General features: G+C 40.8%; 3 protein-coding genes across 6 annotated transcripts in view; 2 read left to right on the top strand and 1 right to left on the bottom strand.

The window, feature by feature from the left end:
* gpc4 (glypican 4) overlaps window positions 1-2,735 on the top strand; it is a 46,995-nt gene extending 44,260 nt beyond the window's left edge. Inside the window, exon 9 of the mRNA XM_008419859.3 lies at window positions 380-2,735. Within this exon, the coding sequence (XP_008418081.1) occupies window positions 380-597 (218 nt within the window). The 3' untranslated portion in view covers window positions 598-2,735. The remainder of the gene's footprint in view (window positions 1-379) is intronic.
* Window positions 2,736-4,291: 1,556 nt separating this feature from the next.
* brd8b (bromodomain containing 8b) lies at window positions 4,292-16,963 on the top strand. Of its 4 annotated transcripts, none has more exons than XM_008419849.3 (19): window positions 4,292-4,438; window positions 5,090-5,186; window positions 5,662-5,731; window positions 5,853-5,902; window positions 6,003-6,125; window positions 6,284-6,364; window positions 6,910-6,974; window positions 7,336-7,502; window positions 7,590-7,781; window positions 8,001-8,073; window positions 9,455-9,597; window positions 10,598-11,033; window positions 11,124-11,161; window positions 11,244-11,440; window positions 12,292-12,384; window positions 12,539-12,607; window positions 12,712-12,997; window positions 14,388-14,432; window positions 15,855-16,963. In XM_008419849.3, the coding sequence occupies exons 1-19, from the start codon at window positions 4,390-4,392 to the stop codon at window positions 15,912-15,914; spliced, it is 2,334 nt and encodes a 777-aa protein (XP_008418071.1). In that variant the 5' UTR covers window positions 4,292-4,389; the 3' UTR covers window positions 15,915-16,963. The 4 variants fall into 4 exon arrangements, with proteins under 4 accessions (XP_008418071.1, XP_008418072.1, XP_081467798.1 ...); XM_081611672.1 differs by lacking the exon at window positions 4,292-4,438 and adding an exon at window positions 4,580-4,685; XM_081611671.1 differs by lacking the exon at window positions 4,292-4,438 and adding an exon at window positions 4,879-4,994.
* Window positions 16,964-17,677: 714 nt separating this feature from the next.
* Window positions 17,678-19,170, bottom strand: LOC103471058 (DNA damage-inducible transcript 4-like protein). Its single transcript, XM_008419851.2, has 2 exons — window positions 18,917-19,170; window positions 17,678-18,415 (listed from the first exon to the last, which is right to left on the bottom strand). Exons 1-2 carry the CDS (start codon window positions 19,092-19,094, stop codon window positions 17,982-17,984), a joined length of 612 nt encoding a protein of 203 aa, XP_008418073.1. The 5' UTR covers window positions 19,095-19,170; the 3' UTR covers window positions 17,678-17,981.
* Window positions 19,171-25,000: the final 5,830 nt, after the last annotated feature.

Genomic DNA, 25,000 nt, shown 5'->3' with positions numbered 1-25,000 from the left:
TGGGGAGTGTAATTATTTTATTTTCAAAGGAGAAAAATATGTGAATGATAAACTTTTCTTATATTCAGATGTATTTTTCCATTCCTGTTTGTTCACAAACTATGTAGTCAAATTGAGACATTAGTCCTTTAATCCAGGAAATGTTCTTCAGGCGATAGAAGGCTGATTTCGTAATCATCTTTATGTGGCTCTGAAGGCTCAGATTAATCCATCCTCCCTCTGCTTGTCAGTCTGTTTTCTGTTTTTGTTTTCTTACATATTTAAACTCTAAACCACCTTAAACTCACAGGTCCACTTTAAAACTGAGCTGAAAACTCCAGAACATTTTGACCAATAGGAACCATCTTGACCCGACCTTTTTTCTTTCTTTTTTTAACAGAGGATGAGGCTAGCGGAGACGGCGAGAGCGGCAGCGGCTGCGACTCCCCATCGTGCGGCGAGGACGACATCTACATCTCCACCGCGCAGAACCCGGAGAAGCCCAGGGTCAATACGGTGCATAAAGACTCGTCGTCGGCGTCCTCACGGGGAAGCCTGGCGCCAGCGTTGGCGCTCTGCGGGCCGGCCCTGGCCCTGCTCGCCCCCCACTGGAGATAAAAGACCATCAGGATGGGAGAGGAAGAGAAGATCGACTAGGATTACAAGAATGAAGGGGAACCCTGTCAGAGAGACTTTAAAAAGACTTGCCTTCAGGACCTCAGACTGGGGCGGATGAGGGAGGGGGGGGAGAGATTCTTCTTGATATTACAATAACTTCACTATTAACTATTTGTATGTTTGTAAGGACATCAGTGTATGGCAGGGGGATTTTTAGTCTGAAAAATCCACCTGTTTTACCCCCCTACCTTGCAGTTTCATAAACTCACTTTAGGTTCTGCTTGCGGCGTTACAGACATAGCAAATTGTGCCTTTTTTTTTTTCTCCCCAGCGATATCAATAACAGTTGATGATTGGTTGAACAAGAAGTGCCTGTATTGAGGCATCTTCATATTTCTGATGATGTTCCTGCTGCCCATCACTCATGGATCATTCATAAAACATGCAAACTGTGAATTATTTTGGATAATCAGCCTGTCAAATCATGATTTTTTTTTTTTTACTCGAGCACTCATCACTCAGAAATACAGGAAGATGTTGCAACACAGGTGTTCAACTTCCTCCCAGCGCTCGTGCGTTATTGTACGTCAGCTTATCGGCTTCGTAACACCCTAAACCTTCCCTCTTTTTTGTTTTTTTTTGTTTGATTTGTTTTTTTTTTAGTTCCACACCTTGCACAGCTCATCTCATACCTCATGAATACTCTCAATGCAAGCTGGTGATACGGAGTCAGTCCGGGAGAGCCGGTCCTGGTTTCCCCTGGTGACAGCCCAGAAGAAGGTGGCGAGTCATGGCGAGTCACGCCGCCCCCCACCCCCGCTGGTCGAGTTAGCTCAGTTCATCACAAGGCTCTGTAACGGTCCTAGTCGGGAGAAGTCGGAGCATTTCTGAGGATCAACCGGAGAGCATTTTGATCAAAAAAAAAAAAAAAGAAAAATCTGCAAAGTTTATTACAGGGTTTTTTTTTTATTTGGTATGAAAGAATATATTTGGTACTACGGTAGATTTTACGAAATTCGTCCCGCGTCATTCACTCAACCGTTTAATCTACCTACTTTAAAAATCATTAGCACATACAAAATGTTGATGTCTTCATACTTTTTTGGTACTTTTTTTGTCATTTCTTGTTTCTATTTTTTTTTAAGCAAAGAATGTAGATGTTTTGTAATTTGCGGCCCATCCTTGACATTTCAACCGTAAAATCCAGCGTTTTGTATAGTAACTTATGTTTGTATTTTAACAGGATTGGAAAAGAATGATGTAGTATTAAATTAATCAAAACCAGATGAGCAAAAAATATAGGTTGAAAAATTATTTTTAAATCAAGTTACTACATGGATTAAAGGGGTTTGAATAACAATTTAGCAAAAATTGTTTTATTTTTTTTTTCTGGTCCGAGAAAGCTACTTAGGAAAAACGTAAACATTAGACCATTTTCCAACTTAACAATCTTGCTTTTGAAGGATTTGATGAAATCTCTATGCAACGTATTGCAAAGTACCTGAGCCTTTATACGGAAAAAACAGCAAGGCTGCGCTTCAGCTTCATTTGCCATTACATTTCCCATGTTTTCATGTTCCGCAAACATTTCTGCGAGGGTTTTGTGCACGCGTCGGAAGAGCGAAGTTGTCAAAGAAACATTCGGAGGAAATGTTTCAGGTGACGATGGTGAATGTCTTTTGTATGCAGGCCAGGGCAGCAGTGGAGTTTTTTCTTTTCTATTTTTTTTTGTTGTTGTTGTTTTTCAGCTGGCAGGAAACGGTCCGGCTGCTGGATGTTCATTTGATCAACAGAGAAATGTCAGTCCCATGACTGAAAGAATTAGAAAAGAAAAAGAAAAGTCGAACTTGGACAGGTGTTAGAAATCCTTCCGCTTGCTTCTGGCCCACAAGAAGAGAAAGGACTCGCTCTCTGAGGAGAGGGTGACTGACTGACTGAAAAGTATGAATGATGTGTAAATAGAGCAGCCGTTTCTAGATGTCTCTAAAAGAGGCCTTAACAGTTCACCAGATTTTTACTTGTCAGAGTAAAAATAAATGTTATGGAAGAAAACGAGATGAGATAGATGTTAAATTGTAAGAGAAAATGTATATTAAACATTTCTTAGTCTTATGGAAATAAAGACTGCCAATATTTAAGTGAGTGTGAGTTGTCCGTTTTTTTTTTCTTTTTGAGTTTTCTCTTCTCTGAATCACATGACGTGTATACTGTGGCAGGGCTGGACTGGCGGCCATGATTATTTATACTACATGCGAAGGTACACAATGCGCTAGGATATACAAGTACGTGTTTGTTAAAAAAATCAAAAATAAAACGCAACAGTCTACAAGGAAGACAGCAGTCATGCCGTACCGGAGTAATGGTAAAAAAAACAAAAGAAAATACCTTGCTCTACCTTGCGGTGGCGCAAGGTAGAGCACGCGGCACATGTAGACGAAGGCATCTTGGGAGAAATGGCCACAGCGTCTCAATTCCCATCTAGAAGTGAAAGTTTAAACTTCAATAGCACCAGGGACTATCTGCAGACATTTCAACAATCATTAAACATAACTGCAATTATTTAAAGAGAAATTAACTTTGAGATGGAATGCTATGAATTTATATACAACAGACATAAAAAAAATGGAGGTAATGTAGCCAAAAATGTTTATAAGAATTTTAATTTTAAGGTGGTAGAGTGCAGACTTTTGATAGCCTTCTGGGATGTCTTACATATTTGCATAGAAAAGGAAGAAAGATATCACTTATGTACACATCTCCAGGTTCAAGTATTGAAATATTCAGGTAGTGGATAAAAATGGATAACAAAAACATTTTTATTTGTGTGGATTATAATATTGATATGTTAAACCTAAACAATGCAACAGACTGGCGTCCTGTCCAGGGTGTACATCGCCTCTCGCCCGGAACGTTAGCTATAGAGAGACACTAGCAACCCTCCCGACCCCACTAAGGGACAAGGGTGTAAAGAAAATGTGGATGGATGGACGGATAAACCTAAACAAAGAAAAATATAATAGACTTCTTAAATTTTATCTGCAGTCTGCAGTCTTTCCTGCAATCACCATGCCCAGTAAAATGACATCTCATGGTGCTGCTTTAATATATATATATATATATCAACTAATGTAATGGAAATTAAAAACTACTTGTACTTGTCTAGATGACTTGTGGATTATTAGTTAGCAATATCACTGAGCACCTTCCAGTATTTATTGTACAAACGCATTCAATAAATTAGAATATCACTAAGTGAAGGAAAGATACCGCAGGTCTTTCCTTCCGGCCGCCGTCAGACTGCACAACACCCGCTGCTCTCAGTAGTTCACTTCTCTCCACTACAAGCAATAAACTTGGAATTTACTTATATATTTCATACAATACTGTTTCATTATTTCTATATTCACTTGTATTTTTTGTGTATATAAATTTTTATATTGGTTCTGCTCTGTCCTCTGTTCTGCTGTAACAATGTAAATTTACCCACTGCGGGATTAATAAAGGAATATCTTAAAGCCAATTTATTTCAGGAACTCTGCCACAAAACAAAACAAAAAATAAAAACAAATAGAAAATAGAAATATAGATACACATAGATATAGTGTTATATAGATGACACGCAGATGGATGTTTGAAAGCCCTTTTTCTGTTAATTATGATTTGAAACAGCATAAACAGCTTTTTGACACTCCCCATGCGGATTTTTGCTTCAGGGCTTTTTGTGTGTATTCTCTCAGACTGGCCCGGGAGGACGGCGGCGTGTTGTGTGCCTCACCCAAATCTGTCCGGCGGATGTTGTGCCAGGAGTCTCGTCGCAAAAAAATGGCGAGCGGCATCGGCAGTAAGTAATATAATAATATAGTTGTTAATGTTATTTGAGACTTTTAGGGATCAGTGAAGGCAAACTAACCAAGGGGGCTTCTTTCACCCAGCTTGTAAAGACACAGTAGGCTCTCTGCCCCAAATATCGCCGCTATGTGGGAAGATGTGTGTGTGCCTCATGAATGTGTCCCCCTAAACATTGCTAAGCTAACGCTAAAATTTAGACGTTACTGTGCCGTTTTATCTTGGTTGTAAAATAATACGAGGTACTGCCAGCTTTGTGTTGATAAGCGTTGTTTAGGTTTCAGTTAAATGAGGAGTTTTAATCGTCCTGCATACAATATCAGGCTAATTAGAGTATTGTGGCTAGCTGTAGCAAGCTAGCTCTGCTTGTTTACGTAAAACATGCTGCGGTTATCCTGGTGTTTCTCATTAAATTGGTAGCTTCCGTTGCTACTAGTAATAGTAGTCGTTTTACACCCTTACTAAGTTTCATTTTTATCAGATATAATCTAAATTTAAGATTTATGACTGTTTTAGTTCGTTCTGCACTTACGTGATGGATATGCACGCTGGTAGGAACCAATGCCAGTCAGAAATGAACAAACATGTTAGATTTTTGTAATTTTCTAATTAATTATTTTTATTTTTATTTATGTATTTGCTTCAGAACACAAGATCCTGAATGTGGGACCCACGGAGCCCTGGTCCATCAGGGAGAAACTGTGCCTGGCGTCATCTGTGATGAGGAGCGGAGACCAAAACTGGTAAATCGATCAAAGTATTTGTTACTTGTAGTAAATTTGTTCCCTATCAACCATATGATCAGAGATGTACGAGAGAGACAAGGTCCATCAAGACGGTGCTTAGTTAAATTGTCTGGCTATTAAAACACGTGATACAGTGGGAAACTGAGGTGTCACAGATATTATCTCTAACCAAGGTTTCTCTGCTTATATTAATTCGAAAATAAACACTCCAAAATGTCAGCACAGAGATGCAACAAGCTATTTTACAATAAGAGTCAGGGAGGACTTTAATGATCTGTGTTGATATTTCTGCCTGTGTTCTCATTGTTGAAAAAGAAGTGTTTTATTGTTCTCATTGTTGGGTAATATAGTCATTATTTTTTATTTTTTCTTTCTAAGATGTTATTAATTTACTAATTTTTTGTTTCTACTGTGTGCTGTGCTGGGACAACCCTCTTCGGAGATTAATAAAGTCTTATTATCTGTCTTTCAGGGTGTCTGTGAGCAGAGCCATCAAGCCTTTCTCTGAGCCTGGTCGTCCTCCCGACTGGTTCTCTCAGAAGGTGAGAGAGGCGATAACCCTCTACTTTCTCCCTCTCTCTTCATCTCCCAGCCACAGTAGTCACTTGTGTTGAATTTTATTCTTTTTAGCTAACTTAGCTAATTTCCTGTTTTGCTTCTCAGCACTGTGCCTCACAATATTCCGAGCTGCTGGAAGCCACAGAAGCTCCAAAGTGAGTCCGTCGGCGCGGCGGCGTCACTGTTGCAGAATTTGATTTCTAACTTTTCTGGCTTAAAGCAACCGGCGCTCTAAACATTCTCGTCTTGTTCTAGGCGTAAGCGTGGGGAGAAGGGTGAGGTGGTGGAGACCATCGAAGATGTAATCGTCCGCAGGCTGACCACTGAAAGAATCGAGGAGCTAAAAAGGTTACAGAGAGACACGCAGGAGCAGTACAGGTAGGTGTACATACTGATGCACAGTTTACACAGATTAGTGCATTAATTCAGAGTTACTGCTTTTTTTTTTTTTACAATAAACGAAACTAAGTGTAATAGAAACTCACGATGGCGCATTAAAATGATTTCCTCTGTACTTTTTGTCCTTGTCCTGACAGGAAGCTGAAGAAGGAGGTGGAACTGATTCAGACGGGTCACATGGACTCCCAGCTCAAGGATCTGTGGGCAGAAATCACACAGTGAGGCTCTTCCTTCTTTAGCACCTCCTGTCTTGTTTTCTTCTGGTTGCTGTGGCCTAAAATTCCTGATTTTTTTTTTTTTGCAGCACCTTTTGCAAAGAGTTGCAGTCAAATTTCCGATTCTTTTTATGTTTATTTTTTTCCCGAGCCTTATTTCCATCTCTTTCTGTTGCGACAATAAAAATTTCTTTAAATATGTGAAAAGCAACAGTGAGCACAACTTCTGTACGTAAATTAAAGGGGATCGGGTTTCACTGCAAAAACACAAACTCTTACCAAGTATCTTTGGTCTGGTTTCTAGTGCAAATATCTTAAATACTTGAAATAAGACAAAACTAACTTGCAAGTAACTTTTCTCTATCTCTACCGCTTCTACTCCTAAAATCTACTTTTCCAGAATTTTCAGTTCGTTTTCCAGCAGAAGTCCTCACCCTCAGCTCTAAAGCAAGGCCAATGTTACCACAGTCTCTACAACAAGCCAGCCGTCCTCATTTCCTTTTGCCACGCCTCACATTTTAAACTTTGCGTTTGTTTTTCAACTCCAGAAAGAAGAAGCAGGAGGAGGAGGAGGCAGAGCAGAAGAGGAAAGCCACAGAGATGGCGTACCAAGGTAGGTCCAGAGCGTTGACCGTAAACGCCGACCAAAGGACTTTTTTTAAAATCTGTGAACTCCTGTTAACAATTAATTGATTACTAATTTATTTGACAATTATTCCAATAATCAATTCATCACGATTAATCCGATTAATCATTTCTAAAATTTGACACCAGCGAATTTTAGGTTCCGTCTGTCCAGCTGGATCATCGACTGAAATGTACCGGGATGTATTGCTTCATGTCTCCTTTAGTCTGTGTGAAAAATATTTATTAACCATCCATGACTGATTATTAATGTAGCAGCTTGTTGAATTTCTCATGGATAGATCTGAAGTCGCTCCTTTCTGCTTTTTTTCCCCCCGTGTGTCACACAGCGCGTCAGGCGATGAAGAACACGCCGAAGCGCCTCCCCAGCGTGACGATCCGCTCTCCCCTCGGGGCCAGCCCCTCCACACACGACGCTCAGGCGGACTCCGCTGTCCCCACGCCACCCATGGACACTGAAGGCGTCCCCTCGGAGGACACCGCCGTCCACTCAACGGTAGGAAACCGTTCAGCCGGGCGTCAGGTGTAAATTTGGGAGAGACTCAACAAAGACGAGTGACTCCCTCCACCCGTCTCCCATAAGGCTCAGGGGGTGGGCGTGTTCCTGCCGGCCGCGGAGCCTCCCGTGTCGGGGCCAAAAGACGGAGGCCTTGCTTCTCTGGCAGAGGACTCGCCTCAGAAGAGACTCCTGATGCAGAAAGCCACGCCGCCACCGTCGCCTCTGTTATCAGAGCTGCTAAAGAAAGGAAACCTCATCTCAGCCAGCCCACGCCTTGTGAGTGCCAACAAAACGACAACAATCATGAAACATACTACCGATTAATCTGAACTGAATTGGCACATTTTGGATTAGTTGTTTGACAGTTTTGACTTATATGAATTATTCTGAATTAAATTATTTCAACAACTTTTGGAAGGTAAGGTGTGTAAATGTCAGGATTTGTGTTTGTTTCTATATTTAGTCTGGTGTATTTTATGTATTTTTCGGCGTCAGGTATCTGAAGGAGATGCGATGACGAGTTTAACCAACGGTGTGCAGACGGCAGCTGCTGCTTTAGTCTTCACCGGTAAGCAGACTCATCTGAAAGCTTGTGGACGCAGATTCATTTTTAGCCCAGTGAGGATTCAAGGAACTGTATTGTCATACCAGCTCATATGGTACAAAACGGTACAAAATTCAATCTCTGGTCCCACTTTAAGAAGCGTAATGAATACATAAGTAGTTAAAAAATCACTTCTAAAATCATCTATTATGAAGCAAATGGCCAGTCGCAGAAGACCAAAGATTATTTAGCAACTCCAATGCCAAAAATGTCATGTTTTATGAACCCTTAAAACCATAGTCATGTTAGCATTCAGTTGGTGTTTTTTTTTTTTTTAATTATGAGCTGATAATTATTTACACTGGAGATGGAGGTTAGAGATCACTGGTGCATCACTTCTGCTTGAAACCCTTGCATGTAAAACGTTTCAAGTAGGGCAGAGAGATGTGGTCTAAAAATAAAATTTAAAATATTTTAAAACAAAACTGTTTTACGATTTTAGTCGCACAAAAAAATTTCCTCACTTTTCTCAGAAAATATCTTTAAAAACCGGCTTTTATTACAGTAATTACTTCTGGGAATTGATCTGAATTCAAAGTGAAAATTAATAGAAGCTGTAAAACACGTTGGTCAAACAAGATGGTCGTTCTTTCAAGGATTAACATCACTCTGGAAACACAGGAAGTGCATCAGTGAGAAAAAAATCCTTATTTTCCAAAAATTTAATTTTCAATAACAAAAAAATTATTTAATTGACCAAATTGATGTATCAAATTTACTGCATAATGCAAAATATTCCAGTGATTTAAGTGAGATGCTGTTTTATTTTCTTACGATGATCAGAAATTAGTCACATGCTTGTTCTCAGGTCATGTTTCACACAGGAAGATCATCAGTGACACACAACCTCCAGCTTTCATTTCCTGTGTAAATAAATATCAGTTTTTCAGTAAATAATCATCTTATGTGAGCATGTTGACAATTTAAAGGTTTATAAAATAGTGTTAACATAAACCACTCTGAAGTTAAGAGTCTGTAGCTGTTTAATGCTGGGAGAGGTGAAAGTTTTCTACTGGAGTCCAGTAATTTGATTAATTGTAACTATTTAACAGAGCCTCAATTCAAAACTCTTGAACTAATCCTTAAAGGTACTTCATAAATCAAGTGAATACTTTCTGCTTTGCCTATTTCATAGCATGATTATTGTTGACAGACGATAGTTTGATACTATCATCTATCAAACCCTTCTTGTAGTTTGGATTTGGCTGCTTTCATTTGTGATTTTATGATAATAATAACAAAGCAGCTCAAGTGGGTCTAGTTTAACCTGCTAGGTAATCAGAGTGAACTCTGAATAAAGTGTAAGCGTATTTGCATTTGTCGATACTTTAACGTCTGTTTGCAGAGGGCGATGCAGACGCGGCGGTGAAGGCAGAGCTCAGCGAGGAGACGGGGTTGGCGGAAGAGGATCTGGTAGCTGTGTCGTACATGGGGGACGAGCTGGACCTGGAGACGGTGGGAGACATCATCGCCATCATAGAAGAGAAGGTACGACCCCGTCTCTCTCAGAATAAATGCTTTCGAGACCAAGAATGAAAATATGACGGTTTTACAATGGCAGTTTATCACAACGGAATGGGTTCGAGGGATTTAGGGTTGTTGGAGCTTCATCATTTCATGTTTACACGATGTGGGTGTTTGACCCTGTCTCAAAGGAACGGTAAAAAAATAAAAAAAGAAACAAGCAATTCATACAGTAATGTGTAACATATTAGCTGTGATTGAGCCATTAGGTGTGAAAAAATAAAATGAAGTAAAAGATAGTCATGCCCAAAAAAACTCTTATGAAAGTCATACGTTCTCAAAATTTTCTCATAGGGAAGAAGACAATATGATCATAGAATCCCTTCCAAAAGTATTTGTACTAGGGATACAAAAAAATCGAGTTACAATTCATATTCGAATAATGGTTTATTAGATAGAAATTAGTTCTAATCGATTAACAGATGAAGTCCATGAGATCTTTTAGGGTCGTAGTTTGGCCTCCATGCAACAGAGGGCGCCGCAGGTCTTCCAAATCAAGGCTAGTTGTAAGAAAAACAAAGATGGCGGCCATATCAGAACGGAAAAGAGAAATGGGACTTTTTGGATGCAGCAGGTCCAAACAGAGTCTGGTGAGGGATGCAAAATGAACAAATTAAAAATTTGAAATTAATCTTAGAAATATTCTAGAGAAATCTTGGAACCTGAGAAAAAAACAGAAATGTCGAAAAAAGTTGAACATTTGTGAGGGAAAAAACCCCTGAAATTTTTAGATTAATCTCAGAAATTTTCTAGGAAAATCATGTAAATTTCTGAGCTCCAAAAGTCAAATATTTCCAATAAAAAAATAAAAAAAATCCTAGATTTTTTTTTTTTTTTTTTTCTAGAAAATTCTCGTTCATAGCCTCCTTTCTTGTTGATTCACGAGCAAATTAAAGGAAACTAAAGCCAAAAAAAATCCTTAAAAAATTTTTTTTTTTTTCTTTTTTGCTGTCGGTTATCGTAGGTGGACGACTCGGTGGAGGCTTTAGACGCTGCCGCCGTGGAAGCAGCTCTGTCTCTGTGTGAGGAAGCTGTCTCAGAAGGCCACACCCTGCCTGGGCCATGGGAGACCCAGGACCTGAAGCCGTCGGAGCCTCCGGTCCAGCACGCCGCCTCGGTTCAGGAGAACCAGGACACCTCGGCCGCACTAGCTCCGTCTTCCGGCGCCCCGGAGTCGCAGAGCCAGCCCGATGTCAAAAGGGAAGAACAGTTCAAGGGAAACGGTGAGGGAGCCGAGGCGGCAGGAAGCGACGTCAACTCTTCGCTGGCATCTGACGATGGTGCGGCAGGAAGCGAGGTCACAGAGGAGGCGGTGGCCAGCTCGAAGGAGGCCGTCGAAGCTACGGTGAAGACTGAAGGAGAGGACTGGAGTCAGCCGGAGCCCAACCCTCCCTGCCTCGGTGGGGACCATGCCTGGATGTTTACAAATAAAGCTCATGTTTGTTTGTCCTTCAACTGTTTTTTTTATTAAACTTCTTTTCCTTCTGCAGACTCAGAAGACAGCTCCGTGTCTGGGAAAGAGTCCAAGGTAACCCACATCAACATGCCATCATCCACTGATGGCTCTTATTTAGATGGAAAACTCGACTCTGTTTGTTTTTTCTCTGGAGGTGAAGGAAGAGGAGGGAGGGAGCGAGGGCGACCCGGACGACGGGATGGAGCTGAAGGAGGACTGTGGGGAGGGCGAGGGTCCGTACCTGTCCGAGGTGGAGCGGGCCGCCAGCGAGAGCGAAGACGGCTACGGGCCGCCGTCCCAGCGCTACACCGTGGATTCCCTGGCCAGCAGCCCAGCCTCCTCCTCCCAGCTGTAGGTGCACGGTCTGCCGACATGCCGAGCAAAAACAAAACATTAAAAACTCTAATTGGACAGATTACACAAGAAAAGTTGCAGTAATTTACAAAATCTAAATCACAACAAGCTCATTGTTTTAAATGGTTTTGGCACCTTTCTATAACTGCGTTTTCATTACAGATATTCGAACAACTTTGTCGATATTCGGCTAATGTTGAAAAGACACAATTTCATCATTGCAGATTTCCCATTAAATAGTAAACAGCTAAAATCACAGCTGAATAAGTTTGTTCATGTGATAATTCATTTTCCTGTCGTCTTCATGGTTTGTGCCAATAGTAACATCTGGTTGTTACTCACAAGCCTGGTGTTTCTAATGCAGTTTTGCAAAATAAATCAATTTCAATACGGTCAAAATCCTTGCGCAAATTTTATTGGAAAAACGACAATTGGAGAGTTTCTATTAAGCAAATTTATTTTTGAAATGTCAAATAAATTGCACAAGAATATGACCAATGGTAACGCAGCTGGTGTTCCACGTCATATTTCCAATTACTGCTGTGTAGAGCTGGACGACTTCAGCTTAAAAATACAATCTTTGAATAACTATTTCTACCAATTATCATCCGTTAAACTTATACCAAAGTATAACTTCACAAGATGCTCAATGTTCTTAATTGTATGTGTTGGAGTAAAACATTCACATTCTTGTCACACAAGATGGCGGCTCTGGTTGTGCTGACATCACTCTGAACTGTGGAAATCCAAGGAGTTGATTGGTGAAATAAAGAATCCAGATTTTCCAGAAATTAAATCTTAACACAGTCTCTCTCTCTCTCTCCCTCTCTCTCTCTCATGTGCATCAGCTCCACATGTGGTGAAGACCAAGAGGCTGTCCAGGCTCAGAAAATCTGGAAGAAAGCCATCATGTTGGTGTGGAGAGCTGCAGCCAATCACAGGTGATGCTTGTTTTCAAGCATAGACACTAAATACACTGCCAGCACTTCCCTGTTAGCCACATTTAGCATGAGTGTTTTCTTTGTTTTTGTTTTAATTGTCAATCATGAAATTGATTTTACTTTAGTACTAAAGCAGATGTAATGTTGGCTGCAGGTACGCCAGTGTCTTCTTGCAGCCCGTGTCGGATGACATCGCCCCGGGTTACCACAGCATAGTGCACAGGTCAGAAAACACAAAACCCATAAAAGATCTACTTTTCAGCAAACGTACAATAAACAAATGTACCCGTTTCTACCGTTTCTTACATCTAAATAAATTTCACACAGACCCATGGACCTGTCGGCCATAAAGAAGAACATCGAGTCCGGCGTAATCCGCACCACCGCCGAATTCCAGCGAGACATCATGCTGATGTTCCAGAACGCCATCATGTACAACTCGTCGGACCACGACGTGTACCACATGGCGCTGGAGATGCAGCGCGACGTCCTGGAGCACGTCCAGCAGTTCCTGGCCACCCAGCTCATCATGCAAACCTCGGAGAGCGCCATCTCCGCCAAGAGCCTCCGCGGCAGAGAGGGCAACCGCAAACCAGGGGAGCCGGCCGAGAAGGTGGGTTGAGCAGCGGGAAGAGGAAGAGGAGGTTATGTTACTGTTTGAAGTTATAAACCGTGTTTGTAGGTTTATAACTCTCCAGAAACGTAAGTACTCTGTGCCCAGAGACGGTGAAACTGGAGGACACATCATACTTCTTTTAAAGTGTAATAATATGAGCAATAAACTCAACATTTTAATGATATTTTTCCACTTAATAGAAAAAAAAATTTAATCGGTTATAGAAAATTTAACAACTATTAGCTCAATTATTTCTTGTTACTTTTGTGGACCAACAGATATATATATTTTTTATTTTCTTTCGTGAGACAGATTCAGTTTAAATAAATGTCATCAGTTTCTGGGTAAGTCCTTGTGATGCAACCTGGGCATACGAGAGAAATCCTGACCGAGAGGGAGGGCAGCAAGCTCAGCGAAGACAGATTTTTATGTTGATTTATGTTTGTGCAATAATAATGTAAAGTTGTTTTTATTGAACGTAGTTTACCTTTGATGACAGATCTTTATTTCTTCCATCACCATCCAGATGTTTATTTTAATAGTACACCTAGGGGCGGTTCTTTCATGTGGACAAACCTCCTAAAGATGGTCACTAAATGTAGACCATGAGCTGCACATCGAAGAACAACTTAAAACCTTAACTAATAGCAAACTCCTTCATTTTTGGTGGTCGTTTCTATTTATTGGGTTGTGCTGCCCTGGGCAGAAAGCCATGTCACCATAAACCGCCACTGGGTTCTTTGTTTTCTGTTCGCCTCACATTCAGACCTAGAAGTCAGTAAAAGTTTGGCAGGAATCCATCGTTTTTGCTTCCACATGCACGTCAAAGTTGACCTTGCTGCCTTTGTTACATATGTGATGGTTTGTTTGCTCTGCTTGTTGTCCGCTGCCTCGTTGGAACGATTGTTGTCGACGTCCCAGTTGATGTGTGTCCTGCATGTTTGGCTGCAGCCGTTTCTGTCTCCGCCTGCATGCTTGTGTGTCCGCAGATCATTTAAAGCAGGACTTTCTTCATGTGGTTATGCACGTTGCCCTGCGTTATTGGAGCTAGATGTGGGAGTCTGGGGGGGATCTCCTCAGCGAGGATCTTATAATAAAAAATCTGTATAATTCGATGGAAGTCGTGACGGGAATTTCCGTATTCACCTGCTTGTCTCTTCTTTTCTGTGGATCTCAGTCTTGTAATGTCAAATCTGAACTTGTTAGAGTGTTGATATGTCATCCTGATGTTTTGTGGATGTGTGTGTTTCTGTGCTTCCTACCTGATGGGGTCCAGTCCCCTCACCCCCTTGGCGTCTCGTCTGACTGGGACTCCAATGAAACTTGCTTTCTCACGCCTGTGTGTCTTTGCTTTCTCTTTTTCACTCCGATGTTTGTCCTCCTACAGGACAGTGTCCCAATGGCCTCTCCTGCTTTCCTTCTCTCTCTCTTTGTAAGTATTCGGGTTCTTCCCTCAGATCTCACCAGAACCAGGTCTCAGCGCAAACATCACTCACTCCGTCCATATGTGACACTTTTCTTCTTCACTGGCATTAAACACTAAACAGATGCAGAAAACAACAAGTTTTATACAGACAGCGTATGGATGCAAACAATTATTCGATTTACGATTAATTGACGATTAATGGTTTGCTAGATTAAAATTAGTTCCAGTCCATAAATCAATTACGTCCACTTAGAATCTAATCTTAGTGTTGTAGTTTGCCCACCAACCAGCAGAGGGGGCAGCTGGTCATCCTTAAGCAGAGCCAGTGCTAAATATGGAGGAGTCAGAACAGAACGATAAAGAGAAACTGTCCAAACAGAGTCCAAAGTGGGAGGTGAAATGGACTTTATGCGATTCTGTTTTGAAATATTAACACTGTCTGTGCTCCTTAAGCGCTCATTTAGCCGTACTACATGGTGGAGCAGCGTTATCTTATTGAAAAATTTGTGTGTTAATCTGTGTGTTAACACAGAGAAAATATAACAGGATGGAGAATAAAATAAATAACGTAATTTCAATAAACAGAATTTATTTTTGAGGGCTATTGTGAGTTAGTTAAATTAATTGAGATAAGTTGTAGCATTCCTTCAAAAACAAGCACACAAAGTACTTCTGTGTGAATATCTCTGTTCATAGGGAATTAAGTGTTTCACATATTTTCATCTTTTATGTTTCTATTCAGCAAACTAAGCATTTCTGTTTGGTTATGTTTTATAAATATGTCCAACTTTAATGAAAAAGAAAATCACAAATTTTATTTGAGATCAATAATAAATTTGGCTTACACAAAATGTGTTTTTTTATATATTATATATTTAATGTGACAGGACCAACACGGTATGGGTAGCTGTAAGGTTCTGCAGTTTTCTGGTTTTTGTTCAGCATGACTTTGTTTCACCAACAACTAAAACAAAAGGCAGTCAGACAATCTGTCAGGCTGTTGCAGCTCCAAACACTGAGGCTCATAAACCAGCCATCATCTTCAGACACCCTCAAAACACTCTAGCTTCTGTTTGCACACCGTTTTATCAGCCACTCAAACTTCCCTGTACCCTCTCATCGTACAAGCTCCCAGTCCACGCTGCTTTCCTGTTTTTCTGTTTTTTTCACATGCGTTTCTCAGTGTCTCTCTTTCTCTGCATGCTCTAATTTCTTTTCTTCTTTGTATCTTTTTTTTTTTTTTTTTAAATCTTCCCTTTTTCAGCCATCCTTATTTTTCTTCCGTTTTGTCCGTTGTGTCGGGAGGAAGTCCTCCGAGGTTGGACCATGCCGTGTTTTTGTGCGGATCTCGATCTCGTAACGAGGTCTCCAATCTTTTGACCTTCGCGCCTTGACGAAATGATTCCCTTTCTGTCTCTCCCACTGCAGGATGGAGGCACCAGGGGTCGCCGTAGCGCCATGGAAGCCGACCTCAAAATGAAGAAGTAGCTTCTAGGATGCTTTTCTGGAAATGGCTGATGTCTCTATGGCCTGGTTGTGTCTGATGGGGCTAGTGCGCAGCTCCGTCAAATTGCACCCCAGTGCGTAGTGTGGCGTATCTGGCGAGGCTCCCGAGTATTCATTTCCGTTTGAAACTGAATGAAAACTTTCTAACGAGAACATTTTCACCAGCAGCTGCTTGTTTGGGATCAACAATCAACGGCAGGTTGAGTCCGGCCTGCTAGATTGAATCCCACTCAACATTTTGTATGTTAGTACAGTCTGTCTGAGTCTGTCCTGCACCTAACTGTGTCCTCTGAAAGGTGGATGTAGACACTGGATGGCAGCAACGTTGAACGTGATGTTCTTAAGATTTAATACCCGTTTTATTAGCTCTGCATGTTGGACCAATGCCACACAGGACCAATTAATCAATCAGTCTGTGCCATGTTGAAGTGTAATTCACTGGGCATTTCTTTTTTTCCTCTTTATCAATGCCTCCGATCTTTAGGCCACGGCATACATCAGCATGTTTTAGGGTACCGAAGATGCATATACCTTTAAATTTCTGCGGATCTTTTTGCAGATCTAAGCATGATTTAAGTCAAAGAGAACACTTCAAGTCACAAAGTTCCACTTCGGATTAAAACTCATTAAACTGTTAAGTTCGGACCTATAGTTGGTCCTTGTCAACAGGATTTGGTTTCATCTTTAGAAGTCGGCTATGAAAACAAAGTCTCTAAAGGATCCTCCTTTGACCTCACGTCCTTCTGCTGACGTCAAGCAAATTTAAACCTAATGACCTCTGGGGATTTTGCTAAAACAAATATCTGCTCATTTTATGAAACAAGGTGGGCAAAGTTTGTTATTGCTGAAACTACTCATCCCTGATCATCACTTAGGAAGTAGTCTGTGTGTGTGAGTGCTTTGTAAATGGCATACTGGTGTTGTGTTAGAGTACAAAGTCAAGTTTTGTACCTGAGAAGGATCATATAGTGAGGGTATGTATGTTTTTTGGTGTAAATTTGTTAAATAAAAGATTTGATTTAAATGTAAAAGGGTAGAGTGGTTTGCTTGTTTTTATTATAGGTTTTGTTTTTAGAGTTGACTTTGCTAGCATATTGAACTGATTTCTGCAAGTAGCAGTGGTATGTATGCAAGTTAAAAGTATTTTAAACAGGGTTGAGGTTTTCCATCACATGATAGTTGGCTCATGTGGTTTCATATTCAGCCTGTTCTGTGGGAGGAGCAGGTCCAACCTGGATTTATTCTGCTGTATTCACTTTGCAGATTTTTCCTCCTGTGAAGCTACGGCGAGCAGAACCAAAGTCAAGCCTATGACTAAAACAGCAATGACAGCATTTCCTGCAAACGCATGACCAATGCTAGTCCTTGGGGCAATAGCCTACATCCTTTAGATCGCATCAGAACACCTAAATGCTTTAGAGTTCAGCCATTTAAGGGATGCAACAGCTGTAGATGCATCCATTTAAACTCATTTGCTTTAGATGGAGCTTGCCCTTCAAGTAAACTAAAATTTGGTCATGCCATTTTTTTTTATTTATTTTTTTTTTAAGTCGACTAGTCCAGCGACTTTGAACCGTCAATGGACATTTGAAAAAAACCTGTGTAAACATTTATCCAGAGTTCATACAGGTTTCAAATAAGTTGAAGACCCTTCAACTGATGGATAAATGTACAACAAAGCTGAAATTTCTGGGGACTCTCAAAGGAGAGACATTTCCTTTTATCGAAAGAAAAAAATGCCCACATAAAACTTTATAAATACTTTATTGCACAGTTTAAGTCTTATAAATAAAATACAAAACCAGTACACTTCAGCAGCGAGACCAGCCCAGTTTTGGATTGAAATTCAAGCAGTGTCCGACAACTCGCAGTGCAAAATACTGACAATTAGTGAAAAGGCAACAACAAAGTCAGTTTGAGGGCCTGCTCAAAAAGGTTCAGCTATCTTAATATATAAAATGAACTTGTGTTAATCAAAACCAGAAACCTCAGTGTACACAGCTTTACATTCACTACGGACTGAAGTGACTCTGCAGTTCCTGTTCACCACTAGCTGAACTCGTAGATCACGGGACTTTCAGAGGAGTAGAGCTTCCTCTTCACCAGCCGGAGTTCTGGCCTCAGCTTCAGCACTTTGCCAGAATCAAAGATGTGCCAGCCATCCTTCTTGTCCACCTTGAACACCACGGAGAGTTCAAAGGTCGGGGTCACATCTGGGTCCGGAACGACAGTCCCCACATACTTGAGGTCATCTTTGCCCTCAACGTACAGCCTGATTGAGGCGCCCCGGAGCCCGCAGGGCTCATCGGCAGAGGAGTGCAGGATGTGGTGCCCGACCCTGGTGATCATGTTGCGAGGAAGCAGCAGCACCTGGCAGCACAGGACAGACAGCTTGGCTTCTGTCAGACAGCACTCAATCTGCCGGGTCAGGTCCAGAAGGAGGAGCCGCTGTTCGTCCTCAACACCAGCATCCAAATCTGCGGCTGTGACGACAGGTCAAAGGTTAGAACCACTTCATTGCGTCATCTGAGTCAAGTCCTTTTAACGCTCATTTTACAGGTCAGGACATCAGAGTTTAGTGAAGTTGCAAATATTCAGCTAGATAAGAGTTTCTCAACTCCAGTCCTCACAGCCCCCCTGCTCTGCATGTTTTAAATGTGGCTCCATTCCAGAACAGCCGATTCAAATGATTGCATGACCATGAAGTACTGCAGAAGTCTGTTAATCACCCAGAGATGCAATTCAGTTGTGTGGCAGAAGGGAGGGCAGGGGGGCGTGAGGACCGACGTTGAGAAACGCCGAGCTAGATCAATTAGTCATCCGCCATGTTGCATAGGTACATTTTTTAAAAAGAAATATCCATAAACCAGCTATTAAAGTACGCTTTTCATTCAAAAGGTTAGAGAAACGCATTAAAACAATAAATTTGCATATTGCTGCAGACCAACAGCATAACCAGTATGAAGTATTTGAATGCGACTTACAAGGCCAGTTGCTGTCCCTCTCATCGCAACTCTCAACGCTTCCCCGCCGGGCCGAACTCGACCCACGGCCCGGAGAGCTGTGATGGAAGAAGTACTTTCCAATCATCTCCACCACGCTTTCCTCCTCCGTCAAGAAAGACACTCCATGTGCAAAGGGCATAGCGGCGATATAGACCATCCTGACTCCGCCGTCTCCTCCAGTTGTGTTCTCGGTGTTTCTTCCATGTAGTCAGACAGGTGAAGTGGCTTGCTACGCTGAGCGCGAGGCTTTTATACAGGAGAGGGCGGGGCCGCTTACATCAGCCCAGGGGGGCGGAGCTTAGCTGGTTGAGTCCAGAAGCTTCCTGGTTCAAGGCTCACGCAACCTATCTGCGGATTGCAGCTGAGAGCTGTCACGTACATTGATAACCAGGGAAAAGCAACCGCTGCGGAGCATTACGTCAGTCTGAATGCTACAATAGCGTAAAATTTACTTCGTTTACTGGCAGCAGGATATTTTGAACTATATTTAAATAATTTCTGTAACACAGGACTTCCTATCGAGGAATATAATTCAGGGAATGATACAGAGCGTCTAATAGTTTTTATTTATTTGTGAAGGAAATTCGCCTGAAAACTGAGCCTCGATTTTAATTCAACTCTTAATGGTTTTTGGCAAATTTTATACAGATAAGATGAAAAGTGGGAAAACAACAAGTTTTATGCTGTTTCAGTATTTTAAACAGTTATATTGTCATCTTAAAACAGGATAGAAAAATAATCTTATTAGTAGTAGTAGGTGTTTTTTTTTTTAAATCTAAAGTTATACAAGTCAACCCCTACTGTATGTTTTAAATCAAAAGTTTTTCATGAAAGGTAAAAACAAAAAACCCCATATTAGAATCTCAGGAGTTTACATTGTACTTACCTGTATGGCCATCACATCTGTTTTTCTCTTTTGTGACACCAATATTCAAACAAATCATGTTCAAAAAGTAACATTTAAGATTCTGTTCTTAAAATATAGTTTTAAGTTTAGGTTTATTTTCAACTAGATGCAAAATCTCACAGTCATGGACTCATTATGATAGTTTGGCTCAGTGGAAATCAGGATTAAAGATACACTCTTTTAGTAAAGTATGTAATTTCCGTTTTAGTGGAATTATATAGTAGTTCTATATTTTGAGTCAATAAAACTAATCTCGAGCTCTCCTTTCTCATTCATTGAATATTTCTTGTTAATTTTTTATGCCTGATGAATGCAGCTGTACTTTTCCCAAATGTGAAACCTTTCGGCCACTCATATTAGCCACGTTGGAAATATACTAGATGTGACTCACGGATATTGAGGTTTGCAGTGAAATTCATCACTGTGCGTAGCGTGTGAAGTGTCGAAAGAGAAGCTGATCACCACGGTGATTCAGAATCAAACTTCCCCTTCTGCAGCTGACCACTTGCTACAATTACAATGAATAAGGTAGCTTCTGTAATTCACTACGGAAGTGATTGTTATGTCAGACGCATCTGAACCAAACTTTTATTTTTATGAGAGCAATAGCTTAGAAAGCTGGACTGCTGAAGAAATTAAATGGAAACTTTTCCTATCTATACATTTTGGAGTATGTTGTTGTATGTTGGAGTATTGCTGCATAACCAGTATGCTGGATAATTTTAATATCCAGGAAATACTCCAGAATTTTGCTGAGTGCTGGTGGCGTGACCACCAGTACTCAGTGTCCATATTGCTAGGGGTTAGCGATATGGACTTACATTTTTATAACGATATTTGGCAGCATTATTGTGATAGCAATAAAAGTGACTAAGAAATATTTATTAGGTCTGTTTTTAGGTAACTGTATGGCTGTGAGTTCATGACACAGCAATCAGAGCCCCTCAAACATAAAAGCTGCTCTTGAAAAACATTCCCATATGAAATACGGTTCTTTAAGAAACCAGTCTCATAAATAAGTCGGATTTGTATCACTAAAATGCACACACTAGCTGCATTTAATCATATTTTCAAAGGTATCGAGAAATCAAATTTTCTATCATGATACGAAAACTACCTCAATAAATGATAAACGATACAATACCCATCGTACTGTATCGAGAGTGTCTGCAAACAGCAGCTTTAAAGTCTTGTCACCATTGTTTTTTATGTCTGAACTTTGACTAGGTCATTCTAACACATGTATATGCTTTGATCATTTTATTGTAGCGCTTGCTGAATGTTCAGGGTCATTGTCCTGCTGGAAACTGAACCTTCTCCCCAGCTTTTTCTGCTAGGTTATATTATACTTACCTGCATCCACTTTTCATTAACTCTAAAAAAAAAAAAGAAGAAGTATCGTCTACACTGTAAGACGATCCCCCCACCTTGTTTCCCCATGGTGATGTTTTCACCAAAATGTAAAGTGTTAAGTTGCACTAGCAGATTCCCCTTTGATTAAATCACACACCGATGAATATCCTCTGTAAATATGGGAATTTAAAAATGTAATTGGTTGAACTGAATTGAATGAAATAAAAGTCCTGTTCTCAGCTTAACAAGGAGATGAAACGTAAAGTAAGTGCTATAAATACTTTTGAACTACACATTGTTCCTGTAAGCTGTTTTAGTTTTTTAACTCCAGAAATCTTGAGTGATTTGTGAACATTTGTTCTCCTATCTGCTTCGTGTGAATCCTCGTGATTTAAGGCTTTAAAGCTTCGAGCGTTATCTCGTGTTTGTGTCTAGACTACAGGTGACGCGAACCCTGCCGTTACTCACAACCAGGTGACTAAGACTCAGTCTGACTCAGACTGTCACTCACACACCTGACGAAGGCCCAGCAGCAGCGTTAAAAGGAACCATTTGTGTTTTAAACGTTCTATTTTTCCCGGTCCATGAAGTCATCATCAGAGTCACGTAGACTCATCAGATGAGCGAGGAGTCATCAGCAGAGTCCAAGTTGGGTTTTTAAGCAGAAAACATTCCACTTTTTAACTTTTTATTTTTGCTAATAGACCCCGTGCAGCACTGAAAACTGGCCTATTGAGAACATAGTGTGTTTTTCAGGGTGAATCAGACATCTGAGAACAAGTTTGCTCTTGTCTGAAATAGAAATATGTGAAACTACATCATTCAAACAGATGGAAACAGATGGAAACAGGGTTCTTCCTTTAAGGTCCAAGGTCCGCTGTGCTGGCGTGACTTGAGGGGGAGGGACGTCTTTCTCAGGTTATTCTCGTTCACCTGAGTCACCCTCCTCAGAAGTGTCGTGGCAGTGACACCACAGCAGGCGGCCAATCACATCCAGAGCTGCTGCAGTCTGACAGAGAGAGAGAGAAAGAAAGACAGAGCACCAAGGAGGAAGTGTGTTTCTGGGGAAGTGTAGGGGAATTACGGAGCGTGGTCACGCCACCAGTACTCAGCAAAATTCTGGAGTATTTCCTGGATATTAAAATTATCCAGAGTTTTAGCCGCTGTGAGTTAGAGAAAGAACGTGAAACAAAATAGAGCAGAGTAACATCCTTGCAGCACTCCTTGTTAAACTGTTACTTCATAATGATCAGATGTTTTCAGTGTTGACATATCCGGTCTGTGGACAGAAGCTGGAAACTAAACTAGAAAACTAATGCTGAGAGATGTGGCTTTTTTTTGTGTTTTTTTTTTGTAGATTCAATATCTATTAAGCCAAAAATACAAACAAAATCAGTTTAATCTTTGTTCTTTTTTTTCATTTTTAAACAGCAACAACAAAAATATGTTGTTTTTTATACATGGATGGTGTAAAAATCAGTGTCTGCATGTTTGGCTTGGTTCTGGTCAAGTCAAGTTTATGTGTGTAGGACATTTTAGCAACAACAATTCTGTTCAAAATGCTTTACATCATTAAAACATCATGCAGTCACCAATAGTGAAAGAAGCAATAAACATTACATTTTGTACAATACCTTCATCGAAATCATTATGCTCATTAAATATATTGATCAATGTTCCAGTTAATACTAATGAAAGGCAACTAAACACAGGTGGGTCTTTAGCACTGAAATCATTCGCTCTTGTTTCCATTGACCATATAATTCCTGGAATTTTTAAAATAAATTATGGTAACATGACAATTTCAAAAAATCTCATGCCATCCATCCATCCGTCCGTCCGTCCGTCCGTCCATCCATCCAACCATCCATCCATCCATCCATCCATCCATCCATCCATTTTATTCCACTTATCCGGGGCCGGGGTGCATAAAAATCTCATGTTTTATGCAAAAAATTATTTTTTGCATGATGCGGTTTGTCAACTGTATGTAAATTTGTGTATTTTGCAAAACTGCAAAGGAAATGCTTGTTTTTTGCATCACACGAGTCACATGACCAACAACTGGATGTTACTGCTGATGAAAAAGACAAAGAAGACGACAGGAAGCATGGGATGATTTTAATGAACAAACTTATTCACGCGTGGTTTTAATTCGGTTTGGTTGTTAATGAAAACACCATAATTGTGTTTTTTTGACATCTCTGAATATTGACAAATATTCACGTACGTTTGTAACGGAAACGCAGTTACTGTTTCGGGTGTTTTGCAGTTTTCTGAAAGTTTGTTCCAGATTTCTGGTGCATAGAAGCTGATTGCCGCTTCTCCGTGTCTGGTTCTGGTTCTGTGGATGCAGAGCAGAACCAGAAGACCTGAGTGCCGTGGTCTGGAAGATTGATACAACAGCAGAACCGACACAGAACCTGATGCTCAGGCCATGCTGTGGAGGATCCGCTGTGAATGTAGAGAGATTGTGCTGTTTAGTAGGAACCAGAGAAAGGCTGTTTGGACCAGGAAGGAAATGATGGGAGCTGCAGTGATTTCCATCCAGATTTTCTTTCATCATGTTGAATATTGACTTGAGTTAAACTTAAGCTAAATTTCAGATGTCGTTTCGACATTTACAGCCTGTTCTCGTCTTCTGAAGCTCATCTCTGGAGGTGGTGACTTAAAATTTTGATTGTTTGGACTGACGAGTCGATCAAACGACAAAGGGACTGAACTTATACAGTGTTTTTCCGCTCATACTGGCCAATCAAAGCACTTTACACTAGAGCCGCATTCACTCACACCTTCAGAGTACGACTTTACCCTCTGAGTGACAGAAGGTAAAGTCGTACGCTCTGTGAGGGGTATGACTCACAGAGGGCCGTACCCCTCTGTGAGTTGACAGAGGTGATCTGTTCAAAATTATCAAAATGGTGATCATTTTGAGCAGATCACCATTTTGATCTGTTCAAAATGATGATCTGTTTACCATTTTGATCAGGTGAACAAACCAAAATGTTCTCTACAACTGGATCCACTCCTCACGTCCATATTTATTGGCTGAACTTGGTATTTTCCTCACAGATTTTTTGTTTAAAATCTCAGCTGAAGGCAAATAAGAATTTAAAAATATATATTTCAGGGAGATAAAAGTTGGTGATTTTGTAGATTTAGATGGGGTTTTTTTCACAGCTTGCAGATGATTGCGATATGTCTCTTTATTAATCTGAGGAGCGTAAACACTGACCCACTGACCTCGTTGTGACCGTCCATCACCAGCAGTGCTGTCTGTGTCAGCTGCTCATGTTGCTGGTGAGCAGGTCTGACCTGCCTGCTGTCATCTTCCACTCATGTCCCTCATCTGGAGCTCACATGCCTGCAGCCACGACGGCCTGCTGTTGTTTTTGTTTTTTTATTATTCTTATTTGATTGAAGCACAGTCAGACCATTAGTATGACCAAGTTATATGCTATCATGTTCATTCTCATATATAAAGATGTGTGTGTGTAACACAAACATGTGCAGTTAGCATGTCTGTACTGGGACTTTAACTCAGGCCTATCTGGGAAACCAAATACATTTTTCTGTGTTTTGGCCTTTTATCCAAACAAATCCATCGATCCATCCATTTTCTTTACACCCTTGTCCCTCAGTGGGGTCGGGAGGGGTGCTGATGCCGATCTCCAGCTAACGTTCCGGGCGAGAGGCGGGGTCACCCTGGACAGGTCACCAGTCTGTCGCAGGGCAACACAGAGACACACAGGACAAACAACCATGCACACACACACTCACACCTAGGGGCAATTTGGAGAGGC

The sequence above is a fragment of the Poecilia reticulata genome, chromosome 10 (genome assembly GCF_904066995.2).
Source record: "Poecilia reticulata chromosome 10, P_reticulata-male-v2, whole genome shotgun sequence".
NCBI classification, from domain to species: Eukaryota; Metazoa; Chordata; class Actinopteri; order Cyprinodontiformes; family Poeciliidae; genus Poecilia; species Poecilia reticulata.
The sequence above is the reverse complement of the archived record's forward strand: the minus strand, read 5'-3'. Positions and strand labels throughout refer to the sequence as shown.

Coding starts and splice junctions, on each gene's coding strand:
- brd8b (XM_008419849.3), top strand. CDS start 4,390: ATGTTGTGCCAGGAGTCTCGTCGCAAAAAAATGGCGAGCGGCATCGGC. Junction 5,187..5,661: donor AGGAGCGGAGACCAAAACTG/GTAAATCGATCA, acceptor TCTGTCTTTCAG/GGTGTCTGTGAGCAGAGCCA. Junction 6,975..7,335: donor CACAGAGATGGCGTACCAAG/GTAGGTCCAGAG, acceptor TGTGTCACACAG/CGCGTCAGGCGATGAAGAAC.
- LOC103471058 (XM_008419851.2), bottom strand. CDS start 19,094: ATGGTCTATATCGCCGCTATGCCCTTTGCACATGGAGTGTCTTTCTTG. Junction 18,416..18,916: donor GAGGGACAGCAACTGGCCTT/GTAAGTCGCATT, acceptor CTGTCGTCACAG/CCGCAGATTTGGATGCTGGT.